Genomic DNA, 17,726 nt, shown 5'->3' with positions numbered 1-17,726 from the left:
TCTCATAATTAGACTCTAAAATGACTGCAGTATGATCAATTTTGTGGTACATAAAGTCAGATTCTAACATAACAGTAATCCAGCTTGCATGAAAAAAAGACAGGAAGAGTTTGGAGCAAGAATTATCAGTGTTTATGCAGAACCATCCAGGAGACACTGCCCTGAAAGGCATAGTTCTTCTTGTTATTAGAGATAATCATTTGTTTTTCACTTATTAGACTGCCCCAAAGTCTATATGATATACCCTGCCTATAGACTTACCTCAACTTTTAATCTGTGCTCCATAAATAATGACTTATTTGCAAACTAAGTTTCCCAGGAAGTTTCCCAGGAAACTTCTTGCCAGTTAAAAAGTATTGGCATCAAAATCTGATCATCGGGCTTCCCTGGTGGCGCAGTGGTTGAGAGTCCGCCTGCCGATGCAGGGGACACGGGTTCGTGCCCCGGTCCAGGAGGATCCCACATGCCGCGGAGCCCGTGGGATCCGGGATCTGGGCCCGTGAGCCATGGCCGCTGAGCCTGCGCGTCCGGAGTCTGTGCACCGCAAGGGGAGAGGCCACAACAGTGAGAGGCCCGCGTACAGAAAAAAAAAAAAAAAAAAAATCTGATCATTAAGGAGGTGGACGCTGAAGTCAGACAGACCACTTGGATTCAAATCCTTGTTTTCTCACTTCTGACCTTTGTGACCTTCAGCAAATCACATAATCTCACATCTATAAAAATGGGATATTACAGCTCGCATCTCACAGGCTCATGATGAGGTCTGATTATATCCCAAGAATACAAAGGGATTCCCCACTGTATATAGATTTTTGAAAGTAAAAGTTAATTATGCAAATACAAATAAGATTGATATTCATCAACCATTGTTAATGGTTCATTGTTGGTCTCTAGCAAATGTTTCAAAATTACAAAAGGTTAAAAATGACCTCATGAAAACAAAGTTAATAATTTCTGGAGAAAATAGTGCAGTCTGAAAACATAGACTAGCCAGTTCTAGAAAGCCATGGAAGATTTAAATATGAGGTTTTCAGAATCACCCCCTGGAAGGTGAACTGCAAACAGCACCAAGTGAGTGGAATAGCAGTCAACATCACAAGTCACAGGGAAGCCATATGAATGTGCAATGTGTAAGGAGCCACTGGCTTCTTCAGCCACGAAGCTGGAGTGACCCACTGACAACAGTCAGTGGGAATACAAATTGGATATAAATGACTGTAACTTGTGTAACACTCCATTCCCTCAACCACAAACAGAATGCACTACACAGAAAACTGTCAAGGATCTCCTGATGTTCATGGGCTTTTGATATTGTTCATATTGCCAGGTATACACTTTAAATAAATGATTTGCCAAATTGCCAATGGGTGGGGCTGAGGGGGAGAGAAAACAGAAGCACTAGCTAAAGCTTGTTAAAGCTTTACACTACCATATGTTGACATGTAAAGTGGAACAGAGGTCTTAGATATGAGATAAGAGAAAAATTGAAAAAAAAATGGGGGTTTAATTTATTTTACAGTTTTACAAATGATAAAACAGTAACATCCAATTGCTATACATAAACAAAAGGAAAAACAGTGTTGAACAGAATGAACTTGACAGAATAAACCTCATCTTTCAATTCCACAAATGATGTAAGAAATACTCAGTAGCAATTATCCTGTGCAGCAATACTATCTCTGTAAACTCTTTTTTTTCCCCCTGCTATATACATTTGAAACACTTGTGCTTTTGCCTACACAAAGAAACAGTATTTATTAAAAAGTGCTACTTAAATGGGGAGACACAGAGTCTGGAGCCACAATCTGAAAACTGCAATTCAAATACATTGCCAGCTTGAAGACATTTTTTTAATTTTTTTTTTTTTTAAAGATTTGGATACACTAGACCCTTATTGTAACTCTAGGTATGAACAATGTAGAATTCAGTTATAAATAGATCCCTTTAAAGCAGGTTAGCAACTGAAGTTTCAAAAGAACTTCTTTATTCTAAAGTGGTCTTATCTCCAGAGTGCTTCACAGTGCAGGCCCCGAAGACATTAGCATAACACAAATCTAGTGTGTGTATGTTACAGACTAAGTGTGTATACACACAGACACACATATATAACATTGTATATATGCATCACACATGTCTATTTGTACTATGTAGATATATCTATAACACATATATAATAAAATATCTATTTCTAGGTGGGCTTTATTTGGATTTTCTTCCATCAAATAGGAACAATAACCCTCTCTAGCTCAATCTGTCAAACGTTGGTATATTGATGTCTGATGGGGAAACTCTCAAACTTGTAGAGGTAACAACTAACTATACATAACTCTTCCTACACCCCTTCCACAATTATAGATACTCCAACAATAACCACATGAAAACAATTCTTTTATGAACCAAATACCACACTGTGTGCATTATGACTAACTGGCTCAATTAGAAATAAATTACTTTGTTCACCCTTTTCCTGTGTACTAGCTTAATAACTAGTTGGTATGTACACTACCTATAGCATTATTTAAATAAATTGTTTTTGTAAGCATATATGTAGAAATTCCCATTAGCAACTGATATATATTTCGTATGATATACAATACATAAAGACATTTGAATGCTCAGCACCTTCTTTCAGACAGAAAAACTTCCACAGTCATTTCATCAGTCCTGTGGGCTGAATCATTAGATTTGCCCAGAAAAGTCTGTTACTGATTTATTATTTTTATTCCAGCAACTTAATTTTAAGTATAGAACAGGCTGGGTAATAATGATGAAAATGTTTCCATGGCCTCTTCATGTCAACAGCACAGTAACAACCATGTTCTCTAAAGGACAGGAATATTTCACAATCAGCTGCCTGAGCATTGCCAGGTACAGGTTTAAATCGTGAAAAGGAAATAAAATATTAAAGAAGTGAACGTATGATAGTCTCAAAAGAAAAAAACCCCAGATATTTCAAGTATGTATTTATAATTTGATTTCATCATTATCCCTTTTGCCCCCTGATCGGTTAAATCTCAATTCTTTTTCTTATTCTTGCTGTTAGCCTTCAGTGATTTCCTTGCCCTATCCCCGTAAGAAGGCCACAGTGGATCGCGAAGGGGAAGGGGAGATGGAAAGGTATACAACAGGGAATGAATTGGTCTTGTACAGTTTGTCTTCTTTGAACACTAAATGCCTGTAATTGAATTCATTCTTGAGTATTGAAAGTTCCCTGAGATGAACAAAAATAGTCTCAGTCGATACTGAAGCCCTTTTTATATGCTGAGCATTTTCAGAACTGGGCACTGTATTTAGAGAACACAAAGCATAGGGTAACAAAGCAATGTGAAGCTAAAAAGGCACTACTCTATGTACATCTATGAGATAAACAATGCACAGAACAGTGAATGTCTGGGATGCTTTTGCTGTGGCCTTAAAATTGTTTAAACACATTTGTTGAAAATGCAGTAAAAATGGCAAGGTACCTTGCTGCTGCTTTTTAAGACATACTTTTAATGAGTTCTGACATGTATTTTATCTACAAGAATTTACTCATGACTTCAAAATTTTTATTGAATTCAAATTAAAGGCTACTCAAACAACTTGTCTGCAAATAGTCCAAATTAAGTAATTACCTACTTTTGATTCATTGGGTAAATCAGACTTTTCAACCTTACATTCAAAATATTTATCTAGTACTTTAAAAACTTCCAAGAGGTAAAAGGTTCAATGATAAAAGTACATCATATTCTATCCATTTTTAGCTATGTGTCTTTATGGATTCTATTTTATGGGTTCTATTCTGTTTTCTTAGAGACACATAAATTCTCAGGAAATATAATCTTCTGTATCTCAAGGTTCTATCATATTTTTAAAAAGAATACCACATATTATTAATATATTGAGAACTGTAGTTACTGTGAATATCCTTTTTCTTGATAACAAATATATATATATATTCTTTATGCTATTCATTCTTTTTCAGACAGTCTTCCCTAAGAAACAAAACATACATACTCCTCATGCTATTTCTTCTTTTCTCAGACTGCCTTCCCTAAGAAACAAGAAGTAATCTATGTTGTTTCAGGTCAAAAGTAGAAATGGGAACGCAGTATTTCTGCTTTCTAAAGAAACAATTTACCATCAGAATTACCTACCAGCATAGTAATTACCAGAAATTGGCCTATTGGTCAATTCTATTATGTGTTAAAATGTTTAAAAATCACTTTATAAAGAATTTCATGTGTTTCTCTGAAAACACATTAATGTGATAACGTGAATAAATTTAACTATAGAAAAAATATTGGTCAATTTAATTAATCTGAAGTGCAAAATACTGATGTACAGTTTCATTGTTAAACCTCTTAAAATTAATCATCTCCGTGATGAAAACAATACTCTATTAATCATATTATTTCTGCTCTAAGAAAATTTAACAATAATCTAGAGAGCATGCCAATCTTTCCATCTGAATAACAAGGGGGATATCAAAGAAAAGTCACATTTCAGCCCTATCAAACATTTATTCTAATGGGCAAAATGCTTCCACAAAATCATTATGAAATGTAAAAGCTGTGGAACCTTCCTTCAAATAAAAATAAAGTTTGAATTTGGAAAATTTAAAATGCCTAGAGACAACTTTCGCTTTAGTAGCATAAATAATATATTAATATGTTATTTTCATGAAAGGAAAATGGTTTGTTGTGTAGACACATCAGTATAATCTTTGGTACCAAAAGAACATTTTTTTCCTGCTAATTTTACCATCTCAAATGACAGAGTTTATCTTTCCTTTAGAATGGCTCAAAATTACTGAGTGATACAGTTTATCTGGTACCTTCTACACTGTTGGGAAAAAATCTGGAGGTTTAGAGTTGTGCAAAATAAAACTCTTTTTACAAAGTCATTGTGTGATAACCCTTTAAAAATACAAGAACTTTAAAAATGATCACTTGAAGGTTATTTATCTCATTCATTTTTATCTCAGAAGGATTTTCGAAGCACCCCAATACCCAAACCAAAAGAGATTCCAGAAGGCAAACAGAACAGAAACAAAAACATAAAGTTCATGATCAGACTCAGAATCCTGACTGAAGGCATTTATTTGAGTTATTTAATCTTATGGATTTCACTGCTCAAACTGTTTCCATCTTGATTTCTGCTGACAGGACGGTTCAGTTTCCCCAAGGGCTGAGTTGTGTTCCTGGGTTCCTCTTCTCATGTGCTTGGCGTTGCAGTGGCAGCCCAACAGTGATGAACATTTTTGCTTCATTAACTAATGACGAGTGCATTGTTGGATCTTGTAAACACTACTGATTATACATTCAAACTGTGTTCTTAGTGGAAGTGGCACTTACTAGGACCCTTGAAGTCAAAATACTTAATTTTCAGAGCACTTTGCAGGTATTTCATCAGTTGGTAGTGCATTTCTCATGAACGTCCTTTATCACCTTTCAGATAAGTGGTGGATGCTGAAACCCAGTCTCGTTTTGGATCCTGTTTTCAAATCTTAGGAAGCATCTTCAAGAAAAGAAGTGCATATTCAGTCTGTCTGTATGTTTCAGATGTGCTTTATTGCTTTATGCACTTTCCTGTTGTCAGTTTCAGAGCTCCTCTATTATGTAGCACATTTAATGTTTTGAATTCTAATGGCATTCTATGAGGGCTTGCATTGGAAAAGTACCTGTATTTTAAGTCATCATAGTAATGATATTTGACAGCTTTTCCATTCAGATCCTTAGGGAATGGCCAGAATCCATACAGGTGAATTTCATCACAGAATCTTGTGGCTAGGGTATACATGAGCAGACCTGTGCTGGGTCTTTTGATGGGAACTTTGTTTGTCAGCCAGTAACTGGGGAAAAAAACATACACACAAGAGAAGAATTTAGAGAAACGTTCAACATACCCTATAGCAAGTACACTTTGTATAATTAAAGTAAATGAAATTTGAAAAGTAACTGTATGAATGACATTCAAAAGACTGCTGAAGAAATAATATATTTCTTAAGAATTTAGAAAGTTGAATGCATTTATTTTATCTTTCTTATCCTTTATTTTCTTGCTTATTTTGCGGTCATATGAATAGCCAAGGGACCTGGAATGTGAGTAAATATTACTGTGGAATCTTGTATTCAAAAAGAACTAGAACAAAACATTTATATAACCTACAGAGTAGAATCTTCTCAGAAAGGGTTAAATATGACGGCAAAAGGTACAGTAATTGGGCAGTGATTAAGTAATTTTCCTAGATAAAGAGGATTTGAAACTATGCCTATAGGTTTTCAAAATCTTTAATATTTCAATTAAAAATCCAAACAAATAAATGCTTTGCCTGTATTATACTGACTTATTCAACTCCAACTTCTAAGTCACATTTTACTAAAGCTAATTAAGAATATTGCCTCAACCTGCAGAACAACATAACACAAATAACAAATATTTGTAAATAGTTCACCACTTATGCCATTTAAAATTTTGTTAGACAGGCAAACATATTTCAATGCTGATAAGTATTTTATACTATTCATTAAAAAAGGCAATAAAATACTCCAAAATGTTTGATCCACCACTGTTGCCAAACTTTCTTCACCTGAAAAACATGCACACTCACAACTTAATCATTACCTCTGGCAGGGAAGGAGGTGGCCAATACTTATTGGCACATTCATTATCTTATGTGGAATCAGCTACAAGTTAAGGAAGAGCGTGGATTTTCTCTGACATTCAAAGTTGTACAGTTATAAATAAAGTCAATAAATTGTTTGGTCTTTTTATTTTTATTATCTCCTATTCAGGGAAATATATACATGGTGATCCAAATATGAGGGCAAGATTGTTCAATTCTGGTCATTGCTGTGCTTAAATACTTGCCTCAGATTTTACATAATATTATTTCCTTTTTCTTAAAAAAAATAATTTATGAAGCTTTCCAGGCTGTATCAAATACATGTAGACTACTGAATATGAAAAAACCCAAATTTTGTTTTATTTCATTTGGGTAAAGAAATATTCAAACCTCACTACAAACATCCAAAAAAAGGGAAAAATATACTTAACCATTATTATTCCTGTTTATTTTTTTCCTTCTTTCTCACCCTTCCTTTGAACCTGGTTTGACCTTTCACATTTTTAATTTTTCTTGTTGGGTGAAGGCCATGTGCTAAATGTTGTGAGCAATGTGAAATGCATTATGAGCCTTTTGTTATCACAAGTGTTTTGAGAAAGCATATTCTCAGTAAAGAGGATTCATAAGGAATTGTTAGAGAAGAATATCTAACAATTTTCTCATAACCCAAAGGTATGAGCAAAAGCCATAGCACGTATATTGTTAGCATCTTGAAGAAATCACAGACATAGATTTCATGCAAGCAGAATAGTAAAACCACAGTCTGAAGGCTTTGAAGAAACTTTGATACAGCCTGAAGCTCTCTCAGCTCTGAGAAAGCAGGTGTTCTTAACATGAAATGGTTATTATAGGAAAGTTTTGTGAGCATGATTTGTGTGTGGTTACAAATGCCAGCTGAGGCAGTTGGTTAGTTTAAAAAAGTGCATTTATTTATAAATTTTTAAAGTGAGTGAAGCAAATTCATACTCAGTCAAAAAAATGATTATTTCCATCAGGGAATGTCAATTATTGGAAATAGTTTGGCAGTATGAAGGTCATGTTGAATTATCTTATTTCTAAAGCGGGGAAAAAATAGCTAGAAGAATATAACGTAATGCTATATCATTTGTATGGTATTCCAAGGTCACATTATATGTAATTACAAGATCACATTATAAATAAGCTTTGTGATGTTTGGCTTATAACAGTTTGAATAATTTCAAAGAAAAATAAACTACCCATTTGTCAGGACATTTTTGGAGAAACAATGCAAAATAAATGGCTCTTATTGATTTCTAAAAAGAAATCAGAGGAAAATAGGCCTTAACAAATGGCATCAATATTTAACAGATAAATTGAAATAAAATCTTAAAGCAGGTCAAGAACTACCGTCATAAGTAGTAACATTCTGTGAAATTAAAAAAACATAAGGAGAGAGGAGCTTCAAGATGGCGGAAGAGTAAGACATGGAGATCACCTTCCTCCCCACAGATACATCAGAAATATATCTACACGTGGAACAACTCCTACAGAACACCTACTGAACGCTGGCAGAAGACCTCAGACCTCCCAAAAGGCAAGAAACTCCCCACGTACCTGGGTAGGGCAAAAGAAAAAAGAATAAACAGAGACGAAAGGATAGGGATGGAACCTGCACCAGTGGGAGGGAGCCGTGAAGGAGGAAAGGTTTCCACACACTAGGAAGCCCCTTCGCGGGCGGAGACTGCGGGTGGTGGAAGGGGGAAGCTTCAGAGCCGCGGAGGAGAGCACAGCAACAGGGGTGCAAAGGGCAAAGCAGAGAGCTTCCCACACAGAGGATCGGTTCAGACCGGCACTCACCAGCCCGAGAGGCTTGTCTGCTCACCCGACGGGCGGGCGGGGGCTGGGAGCTGAGGCTCAGGTTGCGGTCGGATCCCAGGGAGAGGACTGGGTTTGGCTGCGTGAACACAACCTGAAGGGGGTTAGTGTGCCACAGCTAGCTGGGAGGGAGTTCGGGAAAAAGTCTGGACCTGCCTAAGAGGCAAGAGAATTTTTCTTCCCTCTTTGTTTCCTGGTGCGTTTGGAGAGGGGACTAAGAGTGCCGCTTAAAAGAGGTCAAGAGACGGCGTGAGCCGCGGCTATCAGCGCAGACCCCAGAGATGGGCATGAGACGCTAAGGCTGCTGCTGCCACCACCAAGAAGCCTGTGTGCGAGCACAGGTCACTATCCACACCTCCCCTCTTGGGAGACTGTGCAGCCTGCCACTGCCAGAGTCCCGTGACCCAGGGACAACTTCCCCGGGAAAACGCACAGCGTGCCTCAGGCTGGTGCAACGTCACGCTGGCCTCTGCCGCCGCAGGCTCGCCCCACATCCGTACCCCTCCCTCCCCCCGGCCTGAGTGAGCCAGAGCCCCTGAATCTGCTCCTTTAATCCCATCCTGTCTGAGCAAAGAACTGACGCCCTCAGGTGACCTACATGCAGAGGTAGGGCCAAACCCAAAGCTGAACCCCGGGAGCTGTGTGAACAAAGAAGAGAAACGGAAATTTCTCCCAGCAGCCTCGGGAGCAGAGAATTAAATCTCCACAATCAACTTGATGTACCCTGCATCCATGTAATACCTGGATAGACAACGAATCATCCCAAACTGAGGAGGTGGACTTTGGGAGCAAAGATATATATATATTTCCCCCCTTTTTCTCTTTAGTGAGTGCATATGTGTATGCTACTGTGTGTGATTTTGTCTTTATAGCTTTACTTTTACCATTTGTCCTAGGGTTCTGTCTGTCCGTTTTTTTGTTTAACTTTAAAAATTTTTTTCTTCATAATTATTTTTTATTTTAATGACTTTATTTTATTTTATTTTACTTTATTTTATTTTATCTTCTTTCTTTCTTTCTCAGTATTTTTTCTCCCTTTTAATCTGAGCCGTGTGGATGAAAGGCTCTTCGTGCTCCAGCCAACGTCAGGGCTGTGCCTCTGAGGTGGGAGAGCCAAGTTCCGTACACTGGTCCACAAGAGATCTCCCAGCTCCACGTAATATCAAATGGTGAAAATCTCCCAGAGATCTCCATCTCAACGCCAAGACCCAGCTTCACTCAACGACCAGCAAGCTACAGTGCTGGACACCCTATGCCAAACAACTAGCAAGACCGGAACACAACCCCACCCATTAGCACAGAGGCTGACTAAAATCATAATAAGGCCACAGACACCCCAAAACACACCACCAGCCGTGGATCGGCCCAACAAAATGAGAAGACAGAAAAACACACAGCAGTTGAAGGAGCAAGGAAAAACTCCACCAGACCAAATAAATGAAGAGGAAATAGGCAGTCTACCTGAAAAAGAATTCAGAATAATGATAGTAAAGATGATCCAAAATCTTGGAAGTAGAATAGAGAAAATACAAGAAATGTTTAACAAGGACCTAGAAGAACTAAAGAGCAAACAAACAGTGATGAACAACACAATAAATGAAATTAAAAATTCTCTAGAAGGGATCAACAGCAGAATAACTGAGGCAGAAGAACGGATAAGTGACCTGGAAGATAAAATAGTGGAAATAATTACTGCAGAGAAGAATAAAGAAAAAAGAATGAAAAGAATTGAGGACAGTCTCAGAGACCCCTGGGACAACAATAAATGCACCAACATTCAAATTATAGGGGTCCCAGAAGAAGAAGAGAAAAAGAAAGGGACTGAGAAAATATTTAAAGAGATTATAGTCAAAAACTTCCCTAATGTGGAAAAGGAAATAGTTAATCAAGTCCATGAAGCACAGAAAGTCCCATACAGGATAAATCCAAGGAGAAACATGTCAAGACACATATTAATCAAACTGTCAAAAATTAAATACAAAGAAAACATATTAAAACAGCAAGGGAAAAACAACAAGTAACACACAAGGGAATCCCCATAAGGTTAACAGCTGATCTTTCAGCAGAAACTCTGCAAGCCAGAAGGCTGTGGCAGGACATATTTAAAGTGATGAAGGAGAAGAACCTACAATCAAGATTACTCTACCCAGCAAGGATCTCATTCAGGTTTGATAGAGAAAATAAAGCCTTTACAGACAAGCAAAAGCTAAGAAAATTCAGCACCAACAAACCAATTTAAAACAAATGCTAAAGGAACTTCTCTAGGCATGAAACACAAGAGAAGGAAAAAACCTACAATAACAAACCCAAAACAATTAAGAAAATGGGAATAGGAACATACATATCGATAATTACCTTAAATGTAAATGGATTAAATGTTCCAACCAAAAGCCATAGACTGTCTGAATGTATACAAAAACGAGACCCATATATATGCTGTCCACAAGAGACCAATTCAGACCTAGGGACACACACAAACAGAAAGTGAGGGGATGGAAAAAGTTATCCCATGCAAATGGAAATCAAAAGAAAGCTGAAGTAGCAATTCTCATAACAAACAAAATAGACTTTAAAATAAAGACTATTACAAGAGACAAACTAGGACACTACATAATGATCAAGGGATCAATCCAAGAAGAAGATATAACAATTGTAAATACTTATGCACCCAACATAGGAGCACCTCAATACATAAGGCAAATACTAACAGCTATAAACGGGGAAATCGAAGGTAACACAATAATAGTAGGGGACTGTAACACCCCACTTTCATCAATGGACACATCATCCAAAATGAAAATAAATAAGGAAACACAAGCTTCAAATGATACCTTAAACAAGATGGACTTAATTGATATTTATAGGACATTCTATCCGAAAACAACAGAATACACATTTTTCTCAAGTGCTCATGGAACATTCTCCAGGATAGATCATATCTTGGGTCACAAATCAAGCCTTGGTAAATTTAAGAAAATTGAAATCGTATCAAGTATCTTTTCTGAACACAATGCTATGAGACTAGATATCAATTACAGGAAAAACCAGTAAAACCCCAAACACATGGAGGCTAAACAATACACTACTTAGTAACCAAGAGATCACTAAAGAAATCAAAGAGGAAATCAAAAAATACCTAGAAACAAATGACAATGAAAACATGATAACCCAAATCCTTTGGGATGCAGCAAAAGCAGTTCTAAGAGGGAAGTTTATAGCAATACAATCCTACGTTAAGAAACAAGAAACATCTCAAATAAACAACTTAACCTTACACCTAAAGCAATTAGAGAAAGAAGAACAAAAAACCCCCTAAGTTAGCAGAAGGAAAGAAATCATAAAGATCAGATCACAAATAAATGAAAAAGAAATGAAGGGAATGATAGCAAAGATCAATAAAACTAAAACGTGGTTCTTTGAGAAGATAAACAAAATTGATAAACCATTAGACAGACTCATCAAGCAAAAAAGGGAGAAGACTCAAATCAACAGAATTAGAAATGAAAAAGGAGAAGTAACAACTGACACTGCCGAAATACAAAGGATCATGAGATTACTACAGGCAACTCTATGCCAGTAAAATGGACAACCTGGAAGAAATGGACAAATAGTTAGAAATGCACAACCTTCCCAGACGGAACCAGGAAGAAATAGAAAATATGAGCACTCCAATCACAAGCACTGAAATTGAAACTGTGATTAAAAATCTTCCAACAAACAAATGCCCAAGACCAGATAGATTCATAGGCGAATTCCATCAAACATTTCGAGCAGAGATAACACCTATCCTTCTCAAACTCTTCCAAAATATAGCAGAGGGAGGAACACTGCCAAACTCATTCTATGAGGCCACCATCACCCTGATACCAAAACCAGACAAAGATGTCACAAAGAAAGAAAACTAGAGGCCAATATCACTGATGAACATAGATGCAAAAATCCTCAACAAAATACTAGCAAACAGAATCGAACAGCACATTAAAAGGATCATACACCATGATCAAGTGGGGTTAATTCCAGGAATTCAAGGATTCTTCAATATATGCAAATCAATCAATGTGATACACCATATTAACAAATTGAAGGAGAAAAACCATATGATCATCTCAATAGATGCAGAAAAAGCTTTTGACAAAATTTAACACCCATTTTTGATAAAAACCCTCCAGAAAGTAGGCATAGAGGGAACTTTCCTCAACATAATAAAGGCCACATATGACAAACTCACAGCCAACATTGTCCTCAATGGTGAAAAACTGAAAGCATTTCCACTAAGATCAGGAACAAGACAAGGTTACCTACTCTCACCACTATTTTTCAACAAAGTTTTGGAAGTTATAGCCACATTTATCAGAGAAGAAAAAGAAATAAAAGGAATCCAAATTGGAAAAGAAGTAAAGCTGTCACTGTTTGCAGATGACATGATACTATACATACAGAATCCTAAAGATGCTACCAGAAAACTACTAGAGCTAATCAATGAATTTGGTAAAGTAGCAGGATACAAAATTAATGCACAGAAATCCCTAGCATTCCTATAGGCTAATGATGAAAAATCTGAAAGTGAAATCAAGAAAACACTCCCATTTACCACTGCAACAAAAATAATAAAATATCTAGGAATAAACTTACCTAAGGAGACAAAAGACCTGTATGCAGAAAATTATAAGACACTGATGAAAGAAATTAAAGATGATATAAATAGATGGAGAGATATACCATGTTCTTCAACTGGAAGAATCAACATTGTGAAAATGACTCTACTACCCAAAACAATATACAGATTCAATGCAATCCCTATCAAACTACCACTGGCATTTTTCACAGAACTAGAACAAAAAATTTCACAATTTGTATGGAAACACAAAAGACCCCGAATAGCCAAAGCAATCTTGAGAACGAAAAATGGAGTTGGAGGAATCAGGCTCCCTGACTTCAGACTATACTACAAAGCTACAGTAATCAAGACAGTATGGTACTGGCACAAAAACAGAAAGATAGATCAATGGAACAGGCTAGAAATCCCAGAGATAAACCCACTCACATATGGTCACCTTATCTTTGATAAAGGAGGCAAGAATATACAGTAGAGAAAAGACTTCCCCTTCAATAAGTGCTTCTGGGAAAACTGGACAGCTACATGTAAAAGAATGAAATTAGAACGCTTCCTAACACCATCTACCGAAATAAACTCAAAATGGATTAAAGACCTAAATGTAAGGTCAGACACTATCAAACTCTTAGAGGAAATCATAGGCAGAACACTCTATGACATAAATCACAGCAAGATCCTTTTTGACCCACCTCCTAGAGAAATGGAAATAAAAACAAAAATAAACAAATGGGACCTAATGAAACTTCAAAGCTTTTGCACAGCAAAGGAAACCATAAACAAGACGAAAAGACAACCCTCAGAATGGGAGAAAATCTTTGCAAATGAAGCAATTGACAAAGGATTAATCTCCAAAATTTACAAGCATCTCATGCAGCTCAAAAACAAAAAAACAAACAACCCAATCCAAAAATGGGCAGAAGACCTAAATAGACATTTCTCCAAAGAAGATATACAGATTGCCAACAAACACATGAAAGGATGCTCAACATCATTAATCATTAGAGAAATGCAAATCAAAACTACAATGAGATATCATCTCAAACCAGTCAGAATGGCCATCCTCAAAAAATCTACAAACAACAAATGCTGGAGAGGGTGTGGAGAAAAGGGAACTCTCTTGCACTGTTGGTGGGAATGTAAATTGATACAGCCTCTATGGAGAAAAGTACGAAGGTTCCTTAAAAAACTACAAATAGAACTACCATATGACCCAGCAATCCCACTACTGGGCATATACCCTGAGAAAACCATAATTCAAAAGGAGTCATGTACCAAAATGTTCATTGCAGCTCTATTTACAATAGCCAGGAAATGGAAGCAGCCTAAGTGTCCATCGACAGATGAATGGATAAAGAAGATGTGGCACGTATATACAATGGAATATTACTCAGCCATAAAAGGAAACAAAATTGAGTTATTTGTAGTGAGGTGGATGGACCTAGATTCTGTCATACAGAGTGAAGTAAGTCAGAAAGAGAAAAACAAATACCATATGCTAACACATATATATGGAATCTAAGAAAAAAAAATGTTTATGAAGAACCTAGGGGCAAGACAGTAATAAAGACACAGACCTACTAGAGAATGGACTTGAGGATATGGGGAGGGGGAAGGGTAAAGTGTGACAAAGTGAGAGAGTGGCCTGGACATATATACACTACAAAACGTAAAATAGATAGCTAGTGGGAAGCAGCCGCATAGCACAGGGAGATCAGCTCGGTGCTTTGTGACCACCTAGAGGGGTGGGATAGGGAGGGTGGGAGGGAGGGAGAAGCAAGAGGGAGGAGATATGGTAACATATGTATATGTATAACTGATTCACTTTGTTATAAAGGAGAAACTAACACACCATTGTAAAGCAATTATACTCCAATAAAGATGTTAAAAAAAAAACAAAAAAAATACAAAAAACCCCCCATAAAAACCATAAGGAGCTAATCCAAATGCCATCAGTAAGAGTTTACTATTTGCTTATATAACTTTAATATCATGCTTGAAATTGTTTAGGCTAACCTAAACTATCAAGATTCAGTATTTCCCTAGGAATACAGTACAATTTTAAAGTATCTGAGAGTGTCCACTTATATACAGCTGACATTTAAATACTACACATTTCTCGTGAAGAATTCATCAAAAATAGACTATTAAATTTTTAACCCTAATTAGGAAAAAAAATGGAAAACAATGCATTGATAAAATAATGAACTATTCATACTCTAAGTCAGTACAAGCTGTTCTAATTTTTATTTCAAGTTCATATCTGTTACATTTTAAAATTTAGCAATGTTTTCAATTTAGCAAATAATCTAGTTTCCATTGTATGTATTTCTTTTTATAGAAATCGATGTTTTAAAATCATAAAATCCATGCAGGCTCCCTGTAGAAGATTTGAAGCAAAAGGAAATGAATGAGGAAGAAAACTATTACCTAAAATCCAACCACATAGAGATAATTACTGCCACAATGTGCTGCATCCTTTTGTTTTTCTAGCTGTTTTGGATCTTAATATATATTACAATCATTCATAGACATACATAGAATATTTTTCATCAGCTAGGCTCAGTTTTACTTCAGATATTATTAATTCCCTCTCTCCCTCCCTTCCTTTCTGCTTTAATACTCTAATAGTCTGTCTTGTTGTATGAAACAAACTCACCCTGGATTTGCTATATAAGCTTTTGAACATTTCTTTTTATAGATGCAATACTCTCCCTAGGTCTCACAGCTTCCCAACAAGAAGTCTTATCTACTCTTCCTCCAGCATATCAGTCCCATTTCTTATTGCAAAGAAACTCAACTTGGAATGCCTTTACTCACCAAATCGGTGAGGTATAGAAGGCCATATATATGGTTACAAGATGTGGATGTGAATCTGTAATATAATGTTTATGAGTCATTGGGAAAACTACTTCACTTCCTTGGAACTTGGTTAATAATATTTAACATACAAGATTGTTATGATAAAGTAAAAGAGATTGTAAGTATGTAAGAACATATCATAAAGCTTGACACATAGTAACAGTAGTTGAACTTCAACATACCCCACACAACCCATTCTTCAATCCCACTCACACATCCTACTTTTCTCCTGGCACTGTCTATAACTACATATTGGTTGGACAATTGTGGTCATGTCGTTTCACCTCAGTGGTCTGTTTCCTTAGGTGAGAAACAGAACCATCTGACTGTATGGCTTTGGGGCTTCCTCTATCTATAAGATTCTATTGCTGTTTCAAATCTCTCCACGAAACTGCACACTCCCTGAAGCTGTGTGAAACTCTCTTGCTACTGCTCCGTTTCCTCCTCCCCATTCTGTTCCCTTTACCTTCTTTTAGTTTTTAATATACTGCAAAGCAAAGGTACTTGGTGACAAGTTGATATTATAATGGGTAATCACAGGCAGGCGTACAAAATGGAGCTGGGAGGCTATTGAGGATCTGGTCTCAGACACATCTCTGCACCACTGAAAACCTGAACTGTCTTTGAACTGTACCAGGCCCAAGCACACCACCAGCCGTATTCAGAACAACACCTGCCAGCTGCAGCCTTACGGTCTCAAGGTCTCTCCCTGTAACTATGCAACCATTTCGGATTCCAACCAATCTCTTTACTTAACAAACACCCATATTTCTTCCCAGCTCCAATTATAATTACTGATAAACAACTTATGTAACTAACTGCAACCTTGTGTTTTTTGCCTTTGTAAGCCTCCCCTATTGTATAGTCCTGTGGAACACAATTCAAGTGCTTCTTGAATATATGTCTCCTGGGCCACAATCGTAACAAACCCCAAATAAACACTTTTTATTTCCAACAGGTCTCCATTTCTAAAATTTTGCTTAACATACTTAATAGGTGCTTTCTAAAGCCTGCAATATGTTCAATTTTATCTCATAATAAATTAAATAATCACCTTATGAGCCAAAATAAATGATTTCAAGAAACCCATGTTTTAGAAATAAAAGCAAAAAATGTTATATTCAAAAGTAGTGATTAATATACTGATGATAGCTCATACTCAACACATTGGCAAACAAGGAATATTAATTTGTATTTATGTTTAAACAGAGAAGCCAAAACGTTTAGAAGTAATATAATATTTTTTCCTCTTAAAACATTATTATTCTTCTTAAAATCAACCATGAAAATGTCTAGAAGAATTTGAATACAGAGTATGAAATCCCACTGTGCCAAGAGTTTTAATTTAGTATTTATACTATATGCAAAGTTTCCATTCATGAGTCCAGAAATTCTCTTCTCTGGGATGGGAGATGGAGCACACAGCATATTGTGCCTGTGCATTCTTACTTCCGCAGGAGTCTTCTCTATTTCTGCTCCCATATTTATGTTCCCACAACCGAGCTTTGTGCTTGGCTCCAGAGGAAAAGTCTGTTAAAGGTAAATAACATGGCTTCTGGTTGTAAAATAGCTACAGAAATTTGAGATATTATAAAAGAATTAGCTTTCTATAATACATCTTTGCAGAAGATGTTTGCATCTTCCCAATTCTACACTCCACCCCCCAAAACTAATTCTTTTATAATATCTGAATATTATATATATTATATTCTAGGATTTTGTCTTCCACATTTGTCAATATGTTGGTTCACTGTTAGGAAGAGAATGTGTGTACAGGTTATAAAGTGTAAAACTTAAAAGCAATCATCC

General features: G+C 36.4%; 1 protein-coding gene across 2 annotated transcripts in view; it reads right to left on the bottom strand.

The window, feature by feature from the left end:
• Positions 1-1,488: 1,488 nt before the first annotated feature.
• ST8SIA4 (ST8 alpha-N-acetyl-neuraminide alpha-2,8-sialyltransferase 4) overlaps positions 1,489-17,726 on the bottom strand; it is a 106,287-nt gene continuing 90,049 nt past the window's right edge. For both annotated transcript variants that reach the window (XM_004281313.4, XM_033408459.2), the window contains exon 5: positions 1,489-5,833. In XM_004281313.4, coding sequence (XP_004281361.1) covers positions 5,551-5,833 — 283 coding nt within the window. In that variant the 3' untranslated portion in view covers positions 1,489-5,550. The remainder of the gene's footprint in view (positions 5,834-17,726) is intronic.

The sequence above is a fragment of the Orcinus orca genome, chromosome 3 (assembly GCF_937001465.1).
Source record: "Orcinus orca chromosome 3, mOrcOrc1.1, whole genome shotgun sequence".
NCBI lineage: Eukaryota > Metazoa > Chordata > Mammalia > Artiodactyla > Delphinidae > Orcinus > Orcinus orca.
The sequence above is the reverse complement of the archived record's forward strand: the minus strand, read 5'-3'. Positions and strand labels throughout refer to the sequence as shown.